This window comes from Gymnodraco acuticeps, unplaced genomic scaffold, assembly GCF_902827175.1.
Source record: "Gymnodraco acuticeps unplaced genomic scaffold, fGymAcu1.1, whole genome shotgun sequence".
In the NCBI taxonomy this organism is placed as follows: Eukaryota; Metazoa; Chordata; class Actinopteri; order Perciformes; family Bathydraconidae; genus Gymnodraco; species Gymnodraco acuticeps.
This window is the reverse complement of record NW_022990856.1, coordinates 506,424-518,293: the sequence shown is the minus strand read 5'-3', so window position 1 is coordinate 518,293 and position 11,870 is coordinate 506,424. Positions and strand designations below refer to the sequence as shown.

At 43.4% G+C, this 11,870-nt stretch overlaps 1 protein-coding gene across 2 annotated transcripts in view; it reads right to left on the bottom strand.

Moving 5' to 3' along the window:
• Positions 1–413: 413 nt before the first annotated feature.
• porb (P450 (cytochrome) oxidoreductase b) overlaps positions 414–11,870 on the bottom strand; it is a 30,798-nt gene continuing 19,341 nt past the window's right edge. For both annotated transcript variants that reach the window (XM_034233207.1, XM_034233208.1), the window contains 8 exons: positions 10,789–10,905; positions 10,528–10,646; positions 9,482–9,663; positions 8,385–8,534; positions 3,199–3,466; positions 2,740–2,885; positions 2,356–2,441; positions 414–1,872 (listed from right to left, as the gene is read on the bottom strand). In XM_034233207.1, coding sequence (XP_034089098.1) covers positions 1,728–1,872; positions 2,356–2,441; positions 2,740–2,885; positions 3,199–3,466; positions 8,385–8,534; positions 9,482–9,663; positions 10,528–10,646; positions 10,789–10,905 — 1,213 coding nt within the window. In that variant the 3' untranslated portion in view covers positions 414–1,727. The remainder of the gene's footprint in view (positions 1,873–2,355; positions 2,442–2,739; positions 2,886–3,198; positions 3,467–8,384; positions 8,535–9,481; positions 9,664–10,527; positions 10,647–10,788; positions 10,906–11,870) is intronic.

The window sequence follows — 11,870 nt, the reverse complement described above, 5'->3', positions numbered from 1 at the left end:
CTGACATGGTTTGCCCTTTTCATGTGCTTCATTAAATAAACTATTTTTAAAAAATCTAAAAGATTAAAGCTTTATGAAAACGATTTGATCTAACAACCGGCTTTATCATGTCAGTCATCATAACAGATTTAGTTCAGATCACATGCACTCATACGTCATTACGCTGGCTTCTGGGAACAGGCTGCTGACGGTAAGGTCACTCATGATTACAACACAATTAAAACAAACACTGCAGCTCTGTGTGATTCAATCTCTCAACATTACCGCCTCATGAGTATTAGAGCGATGGATCTGAAACCTCATGTCTTATAATATGGCGGACAGATGGTTGAGATAAAATGTCAAAGTAAATAAGATTGTAGAAGAATTATGCAATCATAAAGTTCAACCTTATTTAATCACAAAAAAGCCAATAAATTATTCCAATTTTATTCATTAAAAAAATGCATGCCTTGAAAATATCAAATATTTACATCATAAAGTAGAATGACAAATAAGTCACAGTACTGGCTAAAGTGACTTTCTACCACACTGAAAGCATAGACGAAGACACGTTATCAAGTTAGTAGAGCGTCATGGGTTTTATATGCTAACTTATAATAAGGCATAATAAGGCAGTGTAAAAAAGGCACAGGCTGCACTTCAAATGGTCTGCTGACATCTTCAAACTCCTTTTATTCACACAAAAAGATTGAGATGAGCACCGGCTGACAGAATCTGGGAGATGCATGAACTGTCCTGATATTTCTCGGTCATTTTCCCCATGTAGTGGTGCATAATGTGATAAGACAAAATTAACATTTCATACTTTGCAAACAACCACCATTTGGGAGGCCAGATATGATTTCCAAGACAACATTTCAAATGAACATTTTACATATATTACAGGGAACCTAGAGTTGATTTTTCATGACTTTTAAAGACCTGCTTTTATGGAAAATAAGTTGCACATGCTGACGTGCATTTTTCTATAAATTATCTTTTCATTTGCATCACTTTTTGTACCTCTCCAAAGTTTACTGTCACTGATTAAAATCAACAGCAATGTTTGCATATCAGGCACAATCTCTTCCAAAGATAATGGCATATAATTGTACCAAATTTTCATATATGTTCTAAAACATTTATTATATTTAAAGTTATTTCCGAAGTACTACAGGAAGAGCTCTGAGAGAAACTGAAGTTAGCACCCTATCATGTATAAAGCGTCCCTTTTCTCTCTTTGCAACAGGAACAAACAACGCTCCAAATGTTCACATATAATCCAATATTACCAGTTGAGGAGTTATAACAGTTAGATTAAAGTTAAAATATGGCAATCTGAAGGACCTTCTATGTTTCCGATTTAAATACTTCCATGTTCACAATGGACTTATATCATGTACATTCAGAGCTGCATGTCCACAATGTTTGATAACAGCCAATCACACAAATCGATTCATGTATATGAGAGGATCTTAAATCAGACCATAGTTTTGTCTCCTAAAACAGGCTGCGTCCCAGATACATAATGTAGTATACTTATGAAATACAGATCAAACTGCTGAATGTGTTTATCAACAAAACCTGCTGAGGTAGTGTTTGCCTCACAATCATGTGCTACCTGTTGCTCCCTTGACTAGGGAGATGAACAATTCTTGAATGGTTTTATATTTAGTCATGATAAAACGAGACACACAATAAAAATAGAACATTTAAAACCACTCGAGCAGTGAGTCTGAAGCTCTTTAAGTCCAGACATCCTGTGAGTAGCGTCCCTTGGTCATCAGTTTCTTGACGTAATCTGTGGCCTGTGTGCGCGTCATGCCTCCCAGCTCCTCCGCAATGTCCTGGAGGGCCGTCTGCACATCCTTAGCCATGTTCTTTGCGTCCCTAGATCAGGAGAAAGATCACGTCAGATTAAAGTCCTCTTTAGGGGTGTTCTGGTGTTATTTTTTCATATTGCTTATCCATCTATTGTAGGATTTTTCCCTTTAGTTGTATTGAAATCATACTGTTTCCATTTATTGGAGTATTTAGCACTTGAATCAAAAAAGTAATTATCAGCCGGCAACAGTGCATCTACAACTTGGTGGACGTCTTTTTCTTTTGATTCCTAAATGCTGGCAATTAAAAACAATTCTTATTATTCCACTAGGCGGTGCCAAAGCACCAAAGATAAAGCAGGTTTCCATTATCAAGCAAGCATTTCCTCCCCAGTGTACGTTCCCAATTCCTGTTAATCAAATGATCACAAATAATCATCCACATCACTTCAAGTGTTCCAATATCCAACAACTAAATGCAGTATGTGAAAGTTCAATCTTTTAGAATACATTAAATGCAAATGTTTTGCTGTTCAAATGTGTTAATTACCCGCAGACGTAGATATGAGCGTTGTCTGAGTGAATCAGCTTCCAGAGATGCTCCTTACTATTCTTCAGGAGATGCTGCACGTACACCTTTATTTTGGAAAATGGAAAGAGGAAACATTGTTCAAAATGTGCATTTCCAAAAGATTCTGACACATCACATTCAAAGAATTGTCAATGACTTTCCAGGCCCAATTCCCTCAAATGCAAGGACCTTACACAACGTAATTGAGTTACAGATCAAGGTCTTATCAATTTGCTGCAGGCTTTGCATTGGGCTATGCATGTCCCATAGATATTTAACTAATGTTAAGTAAACAATTACCAATATTATTGAATAACAACATGAAGTTGCGTTCGGCTCTAAAGACACTAAGAGCAGTCCTACCTTCTGCTCCTGGTCTCTGGAGAAGGCGATGTTGAGCTGCGTTAGAACTCCTTTCTTCTCCGCTTCCTCCAGCTCCTCCTGGTAGATATAATCCTCGTTCTTATATCTGCAGCCGAAATACAACAAAGTTTCTCCAACCTCCTTTCCTAAAAGGAAACAAAAAAACAATGGTTATTTTTCAGCTATTTCATTCAGCTCTTCTAATGAGTTTTTTAACTGATCAAGTTTGTTTTACAATTTACAATTCCTACTCAACGAACAAAAAGTTCTGTCTTCAGAGTAACAGGAAGTAGGCTAATAACTGAACTAAGTTAATTAAAGCACTGACTGCCCATACCCATTAACCCTTCAATGCTTTAAAAAATGTGTTTTGCTGTGGGCAGTGTGGTGTACACACATATTTTATTAAATCTGTGTAATTTATTGTGTTCCTTCTTTGTCGAAAGTATCTATAAACACCTTGTTCTTTGAGCCAGCCTCTCTCCTGGATGAATCCCATGAAGGGAGCGATGCCTGTCCCAGGGCCGATCATGATCACGGGGTTGGTGGTTTTGAAGGGAAGGCGGAACTGAGACTTGCGGATGAACATGGGAACAGTGGACTTGTGTCCGTTGTCAGTGACCAGTTTGTTCTTCAGCCAGTTGGTGGCGACTCCCTTGTTAGTGCGGCCCGTCGGGGTCTCGTACTCCACCACCACCGCACAGATGCTGATGCGGTCAGGGTGAACCTGCAGAACAGGAGAGAGTTACCAATATACTTTAAAGCACTGAATGGTTCAGGGCGAAAAAACAGTTCTGATATTCTGCTACATCATTCTTCGTAATGCTCACGTCATCTTGAATCAGTATGCCATCTCTCCCCAGAGTCAAAACTAAACAAGTTGAAGCAGCGTTCAGTTATTGTGCTCCATTTATCTGGAACAAACTACCAGAAACCTGCAGGTCTGCTGCAACTCTCACTACTTTTATATTTAAGACTGAAGACTTTGCTATTTGCCACTGCCTTCTATTCATATTTGACACTGCACTGTAACATGTCTTCTGTTTTTTTATTTCTGTCTTATTCTAGTTTAGCTTGTCTAGTTTCGTATTGTCCAGGCTTCTTTAATGACTGTTGTATGTCACCTCTTTCATTATATCTTAATGCATATAACGCACACCGAATTACTTTGCTTTTGAAATATGCTATATAAAGAAACTTGCATTGCCTAGTAATTCTCTGATATGAACAGCATTGTTGCTGCAGGTAACCATATTATTATTACATTGCATTTGGCTGACGCTTTTATCCAAAGCGACTTACAATAAGTACATTCGACCAGGAAGACACAACCTTGAAGAAAACAGAATCATATAAGTACATCAGGTTTCATAGAGCCAAACATTTCAAGTGCTACTCAACTGGCTTTAGATAAGCCAGTCCTTTATTAGTATATAAGTGCTTCGTTAATAGTTCTAACGCTCGAAGTGGAGTCGAAAGAGATGAGTTTTCAGTTTGCGCCGGAAGATGTGCAAGCTATCTGCCGTCCTGATGTCAATGGGGAGCTCATTCCACCATCTTGGAGCCAGGACAGCAAACCCACGTGTTTTAGCCGATGGGAACTTGGGTCCCCCTCGCAGCGAGGGCGCAACGAGTCGTTTGGCTGATGCAGAGCGTAGTGCACGCGCTGGCGTGTACGGTTTAACCATGTCCTGGATGTAGGAAGGGCCAGATCCATTCGCAGCATGGTAAGCAAGTACCAGTGTCTTGAAGTGGATTCTAGCAGTTACCGGAAGCCAGTGAAGGAAGCGGAGGAGCGGAGTGGTGTGGGAACATTTAGGAAGGTTGAAGACCAGACGAGCCGCTGCATTCTGGATGAGCTGCAGAGGTCGGATGGCACATGCAGGTAGACCAGCCAGGAGGGAGTTGCAGTAGTCTAGGCGTGAGATGACGAGAGCCTGGACCAGAACCTGAGTCGCTTTCTGAGTCAGCTGGGGATGTATCTTCCTGATGTTGTAAAGCGTGTATCTGCAGCAACGGGTTGTAGCAGCGATGTTTGCAGTGAAGGACAGGTTGTTATCTAGGGTCACACCCAGATTCCTTGCAGTCTGAGTCGGGGAAACAACTGAGGTGCCGATGTTGATTGTTAGGTCAAGAGTGGGACAATCTTTTCCCGGGAGGAAGAGCAGCTCAGTCTTGTCAAGGTTGAGCTTGAGGTGGTGAGCAGACATCCACTGAGAGATGTCAGCTAGACAAGCAGAGATGCGTGCGACGACCTGGGTCTCTGAGCGGGGAAAGGACAGAATTAATTGGGTGTCATCAGCGTAGCAGTGGTAAGAATCACCATGCGGGCTAATGACTGATCCGAGCGAGTTTGTGTACAGGGAGAAGAGGAGGGGACCAAGAACAGAGCCCTGAGGGACCCCCGTAGTTAATTGACAAGGGTCGGACTCAGACCCTCTCCAAGTCACCCTGTAGGTACGGTCTTTCAGGTATGAGGTGAGGAGGGAAAGTGCAGAGCCTGAAACTCCAAGTTTTTGGAGAGTGCGAAGGAGGATCTGATGATTCACCGTGTCGAATGCAGCAGACAGGTCCAAAAGGATGATGACAGAGGAGAGGGAGGCTGCTTTAGCAGTGTGCAGTTCCTCCGTGACAGCAATGAGAGCAGTTTCTGTGGAGTGACCTGCCTTGAAACCAGACTGGTGCGGATCCAGAAGGTTGTTCTGATTGAGATAACAGGAGAGTTGTTTAAAGACAGCGCGTTCAAGTGATTTAGACAGGAACGGGAGGAGAGAGACAGGCCTGTAGTTTATAACATCAGACGGGTTGAGAGTGGGTTTCTTTAGGAGAGGGTTTACTCTTGCCTCCTTGAGACTGTTTGGAAAGTGACCAGAAGTTAGAGAAGTGTTGATGAAATGGGTGAGAAACGGTAGAATATCAGGAGCGATAGTCTGAAGGAGGTTTGAAGGGATAGGGTCCAGAGGACAGGTGGTAGGGCGGGCAGAGGTAATGAGGGTAAGAACCTCACTTGGAGAGAGAGGGGAAAAGGAGGTAAGTGTGTTGGTGGAAGGAGGGTCTGGTGACCCAGCGGTGAGTAAAGGTGAGTCAGAAAAAGAAGAGCGAATATCATCAACCTTTTTTTCAAAGTGGGTAACAAAGTCGCTTGACAGAAGTGAGGAGGGGGGAGGGGCTTTTGGAGGGTCCAAGAGGGTGGAGAAGATGGAAAATAGTTTTTTAGGATTGGAATAGGAAGATTGGATCTTATCTTGAAAGAAAGTGCTTTTTGCCTGAGAGATCGAAGCAGAGAAAGAGGAGAGGAGAGCCTGATAGGTTAGGAGGTCGTCACGGTGTTTGGATTTCCACCATTTCCGCTCTGCTGCCCTAAGGACGGTTCTATTAGCACGCAGTGCATCATTTAGCCAGGGAGCAGGAGGGGACTGACGAGCCTGCCGAGATGTGAGAGGACAGAGCGAGTCCAGAGTGGATGAGAGAGTAGAGAGGAGAGTTTCTGCAGCAGAGTTTGGAGGCAGGAGATGGAACGAATCAGAGGAAGGGAGGGCTGAGAGCACCGACAAGGCAAAGGTAGAGGGGGAGAGGGAGCGAAGGTTACGGCGGACAAGTGCAGGATGGGAAGAGATTAGTTTGTTATGTTTGGAAAGGGATAGAGAGAATGAAATGAAGAAGTGATCGGATGTGTGGAGCGGGTTTACAGAGAGGTTAGAAGTAGCGCAGTTCCTTGAGAATATGAGATCAAGGACATTGCCAGCTTTATGAGTCGGTGGGGACGGAGACAGTGAGAAAGAAAAGGCGGTTAACAGAGATGTTAGTTCGTCTATCTTCCCCGTCTGGAGGTTGAAGTCTCCGAGAAGTACAGCGGGAGGGCCAGTTTCAGGGATGAGTGAGAGGAGATTATCTAATTCCTCCAAGAAGTCCCCCAAGGCGCCTGGTGGACGGTAGAGAACAACAATGGTTAACTGTATAGGATGGGTTACTGTGACGGCATGGAATTCAAAGGTAGAAGGAGTGAAGTTAGGTAGCTTGAAGAGGGAAAAGCTCCATTTGGGAGAGAGCAGGAGACCAGTGCCACCTCCTCTGCCAGTGGGTCTGGGTGTATGGGAGAAGGAATATGCAGTGGAGAGAGCTGCTGGGGTGGATGTGTTGGATGGAGTAATCCAGGTCTCAGTGAGAGCAAGGAAATCCAGAGACTGCAGGGAGGCGTAGCCAGAGATGAAGTCAGCCTTGGGAACAGCTGACTGGCAGTTCCACAGGCCACCAGAAACTAGATGTTGGATCTCAGTGGAGCACGTGGGATAGACGAGAGCAGGCCGGTTATATCGATTAGGAGATACACGGGGCCAGTGATAATTGCGAGAAGACACATGAACAGGAATGGAGAAAATACACATGATTATAGCATGAGGGGCTAGAAAACTAAAGAAAAGATAAATAAGACACCAGCTCAATCAGAGTAGGATTTGCCTCCTCTTTGCCTCCCTCGTGACTCCCGCAGGACTCCAATGTCTTTGTCAGTCTTACTCCCGCAGGACTCCAATGTCTTTGTCAGTCTTACTCCTGCAGGACTCCAATGTCTTTGTCAGTCTTCGGCTGTCTGACGCTGAAGCTGACGCTCCAGGAAAGAGCTACCCAAAAATGGACGCCTGATTGCTCAGTTCACACAGCTGTAGGGCCACGGCCCTCTAATTAGTTAACTATCTACAGCTGATGGGCGACAATAGACTGGCCGTGCCTATATTAATGCAGGCTTGAGTGCTGAGACCTGTAAAGCAGGTTTCGCCTGAGCAGATCTGAGATTTAAAATCTCTCAAACGCGATTTAGCCGTTTAAGCTACAATAACAATTTATACAGAGTCGAATAAATGAAACAGAGAAGTCTAATTAAACAAGAATATAACTTACAGTGGTTGCTGCGTCAATAGGTAATGTCGTCACCGGGTCCAGATGCACACTGAGTTCATCAGATTTTAAATGCGGTATTTAAATGCTTTTTAAGGTACAAAATGACTGAGTCACGCGGTTCTACTTCACGCAATCAATAGACTGGCCCTGCCTATATTAATGCAGGCTTGAGTGCTGAGACCTGTAAAGCAGGTTTCGCCTGAGCAGATCTGAGATTTAAAATCTCTCAAACGCGATTTAGCCGTTTAAGCTACAATAACAATTTATACAGAGTCGAATAAATGAAACAGAGAAGTCTAATTAAACAAGAATATAACTTACAGTGGTTGCTGCGTCAATAGGTAATGTCGTCACCGGGTCCAGATGCACACTGAGTTCATCAGATTTTAAATGCGGTATTTAAATGCTTTTTAAGGTACAAAATGACTGAGTCACGCGGTTGTACTTCACGCTATCAATAGACTGGCCGTGCCTATATTAATGCAGGCTTGAGTGCTGAGAGCTGTAAAGCAGGTTTCGCCTGAGCAGATCTGAGATTTAAAATCTCTCAAACGCGATTTAGCCATTTAAGCTACAATAACAATTTATACAGAGTCGAATAAATGAAACAGAGAAGTCTAATTAAACAAGAATATAACTTACAGTGGTTGCTGCGTCAATAGGTAATGTCGTCACCGGGTCCAGATGCACACTGTATCAGTAATTAAGTGTTAAACAGTTCTGAAACCGCGATCCAAACAGGAAAGTACCTTTGAAGAAGATGCGATGGAATAGTAGCGAGCCTGGAGACGAGGCAGCAGCTCACACAGGTGGTCAACGGGAGGCCTCAAAGACGGCATGTCCTCCAGGATGGCCAGGATGTTCCTACAGGCTCCCTGCACCCAACTGTGGTAAAGGGCCTGGAGAGGGGAAGCATCAAAAACACAATAGGATGAAGAATCAGAGGTGGAGAGGGTTGACAAACTCACAGACATGGATGAGATGCAACAGAGTTTCTCTTAGGGCCTGTGTTCACATAGAGCCTGTTTATGGCAAGGCGGTGTGAAGAATCTCCTCCCAGCATTTAATACAAAAAATATTAAACAATTTCCCAGGTTTTTTATTGTTTATATTCACATATGTCAACCACATATCACTGCTGTTGACAGACGTACTTCACCCCCTTGAATTTTATTATCCATTTGTGCTGCTATTTGTTTGACCAACCGGATACACACTCACCGGTGCTTGAATTTTGACTTGAGCCGTCCCTTATAGATACTGTCTTTTTACGTTAGTGAGCTGGATCATTTGGCTCGGCTCTCTTAAAGCGCCGGCTGTTTCGGCTCCCAAACGGCTCTTCATGTTACCACAGTTTACCACGGAGCCTCAGTTTCGCCGCTGCGAGGCTCTGGTGCTCGCAGCTCAAGCGCGTGCTCCACTAAAACCCCCCCGCTCATCGCGTCCAAATCTCGCACGTTGTAGCAGGCACCGCCGATGTCGGGGAAACGATCTTCAATACTCCAAAAATAATCCCACCAGACTCCTTTGCCCCTCCAACAGAGGGATGTCCTTGTCCTTTGTCCTTTTCGTCATTTCAAGCGATAGAAACTCTCGATCTTCTCTCGAAATTATTAATATTTTTGAGCTGAATAAGGGTGTCAAATGACGGCAAGACGCCCCCCTGGTAGAAACTCTGGTCACCGGCCTTTCCTTAAAAGTTGAACACCTCTTATATTCAAAGTGCTCGGAGCAGCCGCACAAAAAATACAGCACGCTCGATAAAGGGGCTAGATGCTGGCGCTCAGAAGAATGTTGACATGAACCACATACTGACACCAACAACTCTTCACCACCTGGCACTGACCTTGCCCTCAGGCGAGGAGGAGGACATCCTGCGCATATTCTCCTGGTCTTTGGGGTCCGAGGCGTACTGGGCCAGCTCGTAGAGGACGTTGGTGCGGGGGGGCTGCGAGATGTCCAGGTAGTGAGTGAGGGCGGTGCGGTAGGTGGTGGGGCAGGGGAAGGGGTGCTTCTTGTTGGACTCCTCTGGAAAATAAATAAAAAGATGCATTTTTTTGTATCTAGAATTGTGTCAAGATGTTTTTTATAGCCAACACTTGAATTTGAACATAACACCAACAACTTACTGCTCTATCTGTGATGAGAATGCTTTCTACTTTAATAGACCTTGTAATGTATTTAATTACCATTACATTCAGTTTACCTAGTTATTTATTGCAATAAATGTTTATTAAAAGCAGGCTTTAAATAGTCTCGTATTTCATGGGAGGTCAAAAAATACACATATGTTCACAAAGTTAACCTTAGTGTTCGAGTCACATAAGCACATCTCTATGTTTTGTAAATGACATTTTTTTTATGTTGCCATGACAGATTACAGAGCTGTCATGACAGGTGATAGTGCCCTAACTCATTATTATGATTACTGCATGACTCTACTATTGACTCATCAAATTGGAAATCGTCCGGGCAGGAGTAGATTTGGTCAAACAAAAGATTTGCGATGTTATGAAATATGAGTCAGAACTAATATATCCTTGCAGACTGAGGAACTTAAAACATTGCTTGAATGGCAACATTACTTATATTGTGTAATAACTTTTCATTATTCAGTAATGTTGTTTCAAACTGAACAGGAGCTGCTTCTTCACTTATGCCACACAAAGCGAATCTGATGACCTTCATGAGGGCTAGAATCTTATAATTGGTAACAAAAGGCAGCACCTTATATTACAGCAATTACATTCACTAGCAGTAATATAACAATATAAAATTCATCAGCATTAAGTGTGGTGATACTGTAGGTCTAGATATCAAGGGAGGTTTTTGTGACAGTGTTTCAGGGACGAGCTAGTAAAGTCAAGGTGCTTCGGGCTTTCAATGCCATACCATCAAGGTTGTTGAGAGAGATAACCACATCAAGGTCCACTCCAAGGATTTGTCCCAACTTGTTCACCATTGCAGAGTCATTTGTGGGGAAAACAGCAACGTGGTCTCCAGAGTCGTATCTGAAAGCACATATGGTGATTCAATTAGACTTTGACCTGTAATCATAAAGCCTCAAAACACAAAATGAATCATCTCATCATCATAGGGATATGAAAAAGTATTTTCAAGCATTTCATTATAGATACATCTAACCAGTCTCACCTGATCTTGGATCCCGTTATGTCCAGTTCCACATGCATAAGATGTCTATCTCCGGCTTTGTTGAGTTTGCGGTTGACAGTAACTGGGGCCAGGAAAGGGTTTTTCGAGTCATAGGGCCTGTAAATAAAACAGCAAGACTTAAAATATCACAAAAGAGATATAAAATCTATTAATAAAATACTAAAAAGATCCATTACTCTATGAATTAAATATTGTTTAAGGTCCCATGTCATGCTTTTCTGGTTATTACCCGTCCCCTTGTGTATTATGTAGCTTTTTCTGCATGTAAACGGTCTGCAGAGTCACAAACCCTCAAAGTACACCCTGTAGCGAGTAAAACTCTAACACAGAAAAGACCTGTCTATGCTGCCCCAGAACGCCTCGTTGGAGATTTCTAATTTTCCATTGTTTACTTCTTGGGTATTAGTGACGTATTTCGGGTATAGTGACGTAACGTTTGGACCAATCCGCGGATTTCCTCACACACACACACACACACTCGGTGGGACGTTGCGAGGCTCGCTGCTGCGAGGAGCGGGACACTGAGCTGGCTCACTGGTGCGGGGTCGGTGAGACAGCGAGACACCGCGGAACTCAGCCTGGGCACACACACAAACTCCCAGCCAGGCTGCGGGTGTGTGTGTGTGTGTGTGTGTGTGTGTGTGTGTGTGTGTGTGTGTGTGTGTGTGTGTGTGTGTGTGTGTGTGTGTGTGTGTGTGTGTGCCCAGGCTGAGTTCCGTGGTGTCTCGCTATCTGGGCCACTGGGCTCACAGGGGGGTGGGGGGCAGGAGCTCCAACAAGCGGTTTAGGACAGAGAGTGAATACACATACTATCAGAGATGCTGTATGAGAAACCAATGTGAGTTTGGAACATTGAACAATGTAAATCTATTTTAGTAGACCTCAACAATGGAATTATGATCAGTAGAAATGGCCATGACATGGGACCTTTAAAGGCTGTGAAAATAGGTTTTCAAATGTCCCACTAGGGGGCAGAAAGCGTCATTTTTTGAAAGTGACCTTTGGTAAACTTTGCAATAGGTAATGTAAGTGGGTGAAATGTGAGTAATGGTATTAGTACA